A 7,971-nucleotide genomic window follows, 5' to 3' on the forward strand; every position below is an offset into this window, starting at 1 on the left:
AAACAAATTTTGTAAGGCATTCTTGATTCAGTTAGCTCCCTGTAACTTAGACCTCCTAAGTCAGTTAAGAAATTAGCTCGATTTAACGAATGTTTGGGTTGAAAGAAAGCTCCCTTTAAGTGGAATACAGACACAGATTAGATATTAGGTCGAGTTAAGGCGATTTTTTGTTTAGACAATGGACAATAATGATCCTTACTCAAGTGCTTGGACAGCAGTTACAGAGAAAAAAAGCAATCTTAGCAAGTCCTTTATAAATTGAATTTGTTTTTTTTCGCAACATTGCATTTGTATACGTCACTGATGCAACATTATTCTTTAGTTTTTTTTTCAAAATACTTGCATACTTAAATCCTGTTTCAATGTGGTTATAGGCGAAAGTAAATACTCTGGATGTTTTAAATAGATTATTTACTTCTTCACTTTCCATCAAAGATCAATCCACATTTTTATAGTTTCTGATATGACTTGGCCGGGGTTTGAAGTTGAGGTCAAAAAAAAGATTAAAAAATTACCAATCGGGTTGATGTTTATTCGGTACCTTTAACCTGCGTATTTTCATTTGCTGAAATGTCAATTTATTTGGCTTTCAGTTGAAATAATTATTATTAAAGAGATTACCACACCTACCCAAGTATTAGAATTTGATATTACGGTTTCGTTTAAGTCTACGACGTGACTTTTGTATATTATGCAGACCATAAAGTTGATTATACGGATAAAATTTTAATTTTTATATCTTATAGAAGTATGAAAGCGGCAGCAAAACAATGAAACGGACATTATCAGAAAAATACGGAGCGATCTGTATAATACCAACATGGCAGATGTTATTTAACAATAACTCCCCTCTTAAATAAACGCTACCTTGAGTAAATACCAAACGCCAGGAGAGTTTATTCAGAAAGGTATTTGTGTAATAAAAAGATTGGTTTAAACGAAATCCATTTTAAGAATCATAAATATTGTTTCAATTGATCGTATTTTCGGTTTTACTTTAACTGTTAAATTAACCATTGAACCGCGGAGTTATGAGTAATATTTGTTTGAACGAGGCAACATAATTGTTTGTTACAAAGATGAAGGAGACAACAAATTATTACGTTCTTGTCATTGAGCCATATAAGTGCTTTCTTTTGATAATTTATACCCTGAACGTAATAAACCCCAAGGATGTGTCCCACAAATAATGATATCAATACTGGTTGAACACCGAATAGAAAGCTCTGGCTGCAGAACTGATCCCAAAAAGACCTCCAGCCACAGCAAAAACAACAATCAAACAGTTAATCACGACCACGGTGTTTGAAAGATTATTCCATCGAAGTTTGACGTAAAACAAACTAGGGTAGAGCAAGACTAAGGTTATGCCAGTAGTGTTACCAACGAATGACATGAGCAGACTAAAATGCGGAACAGCAGAAGCAATCGAGATGAACATCAAAACAACCACAAAACGGAACATTAAATTGGGTGTTAAAAACTTTTTCCCAAAATAAGATTTCTCCGCATCTAAAAATCTCTGCATGAAAATTGGAAGTGTTAGTTGATTTTCAATAATATCAAACATCGTGAACATCGGTACCGTGTAAAATGACAACGATAGTATAATGGCGGCCACATTAAATATAACTCCGAAAAAATTGTGTGGGAGGTTCAGGGTCATGATTTGGTCAGTTTCGTTCGTGAAGGCTAAGAAGACTATAACTCCAATGCCAAATTTAAATACAGTGACTAGAGTGTAAGCGAAATCTATAAGCGGATCGAACAACTCTGGATCACGCATGCATCTTTCGATCGCCGGCATATAAGCTTGTGAAGAATAAGTTACCATGACAATACCAAGTGATATTGGTGTAATATGTACATCAAATCCGGGTAAACTCTCATATGACCAATGCGTACGATGTGTGAGGCTGTAAAGAAGGACACATACACTGATGAATGTCGCTATGGCAACTGACAATATACTCATCCACGTCACTTGGTGCATTTTACGAATAAAAATGGTAGGGATGATGACTAAAGATATGAGAAATATCCACGTGCTTTCATTCATGCCAGATGCAGGAAATGTGTGAGCAATAACAGTTCCAGGCATAATAAGTAACAGAACACAATGTGAGAATTGCTCGATACAGTTTACAATATGAACCAGATAACGCCCAAATTTTGGGTTAAACGCTTCTCCAATATCTGCGTAACTATCTCGCACACGTACTCTCGTGCCATCCTCTGTTTCTTCATACAGCATACTGATCAGCACCTTTCCTGTGTAGTTTCCAAGAACTCCTATTAGTACAGTAATAAAAATCCCCCAATAGCCACCCAATCGGATCACAAAAGGCATTGCTAAGATACCAGTACCAAGATTTGCATTTATAATGTTGAATAAAGACTGAATCAAATTTGTTTTCCCGTCATCTGTGTCATCGACAATCCGACATTTACGAGCAAGCGACTTCACACCTGTTTTTAACCAAATTTTTGCATTTAGATTAGCAAATCTTGTCTTTTTTGGTGAATCAGAATTGTCACTTTCAGAGCTGACCTCATTTTGTCCATCGTCTTCTCCTTCGCCAACTAAACTCTTGTAGTCGATACCCATACTGAAATAATAAAAATTAAACGATTGATATGTGGAACTCTTTACAGAATTGATTTTCAGAGTAGTAAGTGGTTGTATATTATAAAAAAAATGATAATAACCAAATTTAAAAACAGGTTATTGTTTTTTTTCAACATTAAGAGAGATAATGTATTTTTGTGTTTTGAAAGTGGCAAGACAAAGCTTACTTCTGATTCTTCTATGATTTTAACGTATCAGAGAAGAAGGAAATAAAGAATACTTCACAAGATGTTATCAGTATTTTTTTAGATGCTATCAAGGTAAAGTTAAAAAAGCAGGAATTGCAAAGTTTAAGGCGGGTTTAAACTTTGATAAAAAGATTGAAATCTGCCAAACTAAATTTAGAATAATAGAAATAAACTTTTAAAAATGTAGCGCTAAAAAAATTGTCTCATTAAATGGCGGCGAAACAATTAAGAGTCTTAAAAGCACAACCTGGTTCCCAGGATCTGTTGTCTATTTTTTGCTTATCCATAAGCGCAGTGCCAATGAGAGACAAAAAGAGAGGTAGGTTGAGAAAAGCAAAGATCGTCGCTTTATTTTATTGGCCATAAAAAATGACCTAGCACCCTATTGTGATAACATTGTTTTGCTACATAAAAGCAATATTATCACGTACGCGGTACATCGCAGTACGCAGTACAATTATCACAAACGCGATACATCAAACATGTACCGCGCTTTAGGATCGTAATGGAAGGGGGGGGGGGGGGTAATGAGTTAATAAATTAACATTTTATAGCTTCCATCACTGAGCAGACGAGGCAGGGAAAACTTTTATGGTTTTAAGCCACCACTTGAGCTAAAAACGCATCTACTGCAAAAGTTTATCCCCTATTATCGATCATTTTTTTCATTTTTCTTTTCATTTTTTTTTTCATTTTTCTTTTTTCATTTTTTTCTTTTAAGTGCTAAGGAAGGATGCAGCGTAGCCCCACGGTCTTCTAGGTTGCTACACCGCTGATTTGTACGTTATGTGATGTTATCCATGGTTGCACTATCCTGATATATTTCATAAAAATTAGTTTAGAAACATGAGAATCTTTCCCTTTGAAACAATTTTTCCTGTGAATGATTTTCTCTGCGTAATTTCTTCTATTACAAATAATTTTGATTTATCGTTGTTTTTGCTTATCTATACGCTAATTTCGTCTGTCTAGTACAGTCGAAATTAGATTTTTATTTTTTTTTTTAAGAAATAGCCGCAATTAATCACAATTGCTAAACTTTCATTTTTATTTTATCTTTTGTGTCGTATTACAAAGGCGTTTGTTTAATTCAAAAATCATGGGTAGCTTAATGCGTTTTTTTTAGTTATGAACACGTGCACGGACAAAGTTATAGACAATTAATTGCGTTGTCTATTTCGTTAAAAGGTTTTCTTTATTCGCGCCCTTTTTTAAAGAAATTAACAGAAACAAATTTGTGATGAGAAGAACAACAAATTTTAAGAAGTTTCTTGTAAGCGCCTGTTTGCTTGTTGTGTATTTAATTGAAAATTTAATTTTTTAATAGTATTATTTATAACTTCGTGTACTATGCTATTATATAAATTCAGAGTTTCGTTAAGAAAAACGAACAGTTTTTAATACTTCATTGTGTAGAAGTGAATATTTCCACGGGGCTATTTTTTTTTAAAACATAAAAAGCACCTTAATAACCATATAATATGGAACAAATTACACTTTCGCAAATCTTCTTTGATGATATATGAGGTCAAGGGAAACAAAGAGAACATAATTTCCAGTATTTAGCAAACTTTGACAAAATTTAAATAAAGCAAATTTCGTTAAGTTAGTCGTCCCCTTTTACATCATTTAAACTAATAAATACCACGAGTAACAGTTACTTTTCAGTGCAAGTATTAACCATATTTTTTAAAATTGTTTCTTTAATGAAAATACTACTTCGGGATCATTAAAACGGATATTCCTGATCCTTTTCCCGAATTTGTTTTCAGTAAAATCTATTAAGTAGGTGAATGTTTTTAAAGTCACAGTCCTGCATCAATTCTCTAATGGGATTGGTACGCCTCGATCCCCGGTAATAATCAGTGTTAGCGATGCACAAAATAGAGCTTATTCAATTTCATTGTTCCGATTATTCTAACCCGTCATGATCGGATATCGGATCGGGGTGAAGTGTTCTCAGATTATAAATGCAAGAATCCGGATAAGCCATCTGCATGCGTCGTTTGTATACTGCAGCATGTAGCGTAGTAATGGATTCGTTTGTGGTTCGCAATTCTAGCGGATTGAATCCCGCCCATTGAGGGACTATATGTTAGCGATACCCTAATCATCTCTTCTTTGATTTTACAAACTATTAACTTCAAAAAATAAACTACTATCACCTACAAAAGCAACGTGTGAATTGGGAAATATTAAGCAATCCTTTAGAAAAAATTAAAATTACTTTTTCGTATCACTTCTTTTTGAATCACCAAAACTAACAACCAGATTGTTTCATTGCTTTCACAGGATCTAGCAGTTAATTTAAAATTTTGAAATAGTAGTCACTTGGAGAAACATTACCTTAAGTGTATTTTCGCGCAGATTTAAATTCGCGTACATCATGATAGCTAAAGAGCCGTTTATGAAACCCAGAAGAGGGTAATGAAAGAGAGAGAGAGAAACTTTGCCACTTTTTCTATAGCGATTTTTAATTTTGAGAAAGTATCTTCATTTTTGTTGCTGCGTCAAGCTTTAAAAAAATGATTATTGTTAATTCGGTGACAAAACTTCTAAGATTTAAAATACTTAATTTCAAATCCATCTTAAATTTTTCTGGATTTCATTGATCCATTGGTACGTCGCAAGTCCGTGCATCCGTTCAATGGCTTCTGTAATAAACAGCGACTCTTGTTTCTTCCTTATTTTAAACACATTTATATTTTTCGTCAACATTATTTTCAAACATTTTGCTTCACTAGGCCAATGTGTGAGTTTGCGCGGAGGAGAACATCTCTACCACGAGGGGGGGTTTGATCACAAATGCGTATGGAAGTACTAATCGAGAGAAAAACTTATTTGCATATTCGTGAGAAAAACTTTCGTGATGGATTGACTTGGGATTTTACACAAGACAACACAAAGATTTGTATGAAGAGATAAAAAACGCGAGAATCGTGACGTTTTATACTTTTTGTCCTTCCATATTTCACAAAAGAAAAATTCAATCCACATCGGTAATAAGCTTTTCACCTTAACAAAAAAAGGGCCCATAATTTTTTTTACAATAGTGTTGTAGTTGTCTAATAAAAAAGTTTTGACCATTGCCACTCCTTCATCTTTTATCTGAACAAGAGTTACCAGCAACATTTTACAGTTTTTCAACACATGGTACTTTATAATAAAAGTACTTTTCAAAAAAATTAATTTGTCCGTAAAAGGGTAGCAGAAACATTTCGCTTGTGTCAATTCTGCGTATCCATAAATTTAATCAATTTGAATACCAGCGAAATCTACCAACAAGGTACTTAAATATTTTTGCTACACGAACAAATATTTTGACGATGTAGAAAATGTAATTTCAGTACCTTTAAGATGAAATGTAACTCTGTGAACCTTAGCTGTGGTCATCTTTTTCGTTTTGCATAAAAGAAGGCTATTACAGTTTTCTTTATTTTTAATATTTAAGAAAAACCCGGATGATCCTACGTTGTAGCTGTGTTGTGTCCTATTATGTTATCTCGGTATTTTTTTCAGAATGTTAACAAAGAATTCTTTTTAAGTTTTTTTAAAAGTGATATAATTGAAAATATATTCACAAGAAATTAGTTTAGCGAAAAGGGAATATCTACGTAAAATTATATATATTTGCTTCCTCTTTTTTCATAGAAAAATATGCATAATTAAGCATCCAAGATCATAAATGCGGCTTTAAAAGTGAAAAACGAATGTTCATACTTTTTTTGTTATTTTTGCATATTAAATTTTATCAGGATCTGAAATGTTAATCAATTTTTTATGTTATGTTGTAAAGGAATTTAGAACAGATGAATAATAACGCATACTTTTCGTTGGAAAAAAGAAATACCTCTAGTTGGCCTAGCCGGGATATAAGTAGCTAATCTTCCCAATTAAAGGCAGGATATGTTAGGAAAACAAGAATGCCTTTTTTGATTGCCACGTCCTTTAGTTCAGGAATGTGTGACCAATGTTAGATAAGGATACAACCAAATATGGCGCTGTAAAATAGAAATATCTTTATTGTTAAAGCTTACCTCCCCCAAAAACAAGCTTATAAAGTTTTATATAAATCTTTTTATTTTTTTGAAAAATTCGTGGTTTGTGATAAGTTTTGAAGAGCTAACTGATTATGCGATAATTAGGGAACTAAGTATTAATATTCATGTAAGTATGTTTAAAATATCAACCTGGATAGGCAAAAACATATTTACATAAACACATGCTTTAATAACTTTTAAAACAGTACCTCATTTTTCTACTTTATGATGTCATCGCATTAATTAGCATAATTATCAAAACTTCAAAGCCAAAAATCTTAAAAACCGATAGAACTTTTTCAAAAAATTAAAAAGATTCATAGACAAAATTAGAAGTCCACTTGTACTAAATGGCCGAAATGCCATGTTTATTTTGATGATGTCATCAAAATTTATTGTAATTTTGCTTTCGTCCTCATAAAATTAAATAAAAGTGCATTTAGCATGGTTATTTGATGTGGTCTAATCAACAAATCCTTGCCTAAAATATTTTTTTAGTGGGCCATATGTATATCGTATGACTAGTTTGTATAAGAATATATACATTTCAAGTCCTTAAAAAGGCATCTCGAGCAGGAGAAAGTAAAAGTCAGAGTTTAAAGTTCCACACTCGTAAAACAGAAGCAAAAAATATACCTATCTGCAATTCGTGATCTTGATATTATCCACAATCTTGGAGGAAGTCAAGCTTGGAATAAGACAGCTGGTTCTTCTATAATATCGATTTTTCTTTCTAACAGCAATGGATACCAACTTAATTGCCAGGCCTCTAAATTGAAGCAGCTGAATAGTGTTTTAAATTTCATGTTGTGAAATTCAGTCTGGTCCTGAATTTTTGAACTATTGTTTTTCTACTGTTTTTAAAAATCGATTTAGCCTGGGGATATGGTCTGGGGCATAGGTTTGGATTTGCAGGCGTGTACGTTATAACACTTAAACGATTTTTGTAAAATGTTAAATCATGGTGAAGTGAAGGTATTATTAATTCATGAAGATTTTAAAATTTGAAGTAGAGAGCGTTTCTTCAAAAATATAACATGGTCCTGATTGATTTATAATTAATCAAGTTAAATATGATATCGTAAAACGGATCTATCTCTGAAAAAAATACATT

General features: G+C 32.8%; 1 protein-coding gene across 3 annotated transcripts; it reads right to left on the reverse strand.

The window, feature by feature from the left end:
* Positions 1–804: 804 nt before the first annotated feature.
* Positions 805–7,629, reverse strand: LOC130662668 (vesicular inhibitory amino acid transporter-like). 3 transcript variants are annotated; one of them, XM_057461573.1, is made up of 2 exons: positions 7,494–7,629; positions 805–2,609 (listed from the first exon to the last, which is right to left on the reverse strand). In XM_057461573.1, exon 2 carries the CDS (start codon positions 2,606–2,608, stop codon positions 1,196–1,198), a length of 1,413 nt encoding a protein of 470 aa, XP_057317556.1. In that variant the 5' UTR covers position 2,609; positions 7,494–7,629; the 3' UTR covers positions 805–1,195. The 3 variants fall into 3 exon arrangements, with proteins under 3 accessions (XP_057317556.1, XP_057317555.1, XP_057317554.1); XM_057461572.1 differs by lacking the exon at positions 7,494–7,629 and adding an exon at positions 6,668–7,039; XM_057461571.1 differs by lacking the exon at positions 7,494–7,629 and adding an exon at positions 6,168–7,039.
* Positions 7,630–7,971: the final 342 nt, after the last annotated feature.

Source organism: Hydractinia symbiolongicarpus, chromosome 10 (genome assembly GCF_029227915.1).
Source record: "Hydractinia symbiolongicarpus strain clone_291-10 chromosome 10, HSymV2.1, whole genome shotgun sequence".
Classification (NCBI taxonomy): domain Eukaryota; kingdom Metazoa; phylum Cnidaria; class Hydrozoa; order Anthoathecata; family Hydractiniidae; genus Hydractinia; species Hydractinia symbiolongicarpus.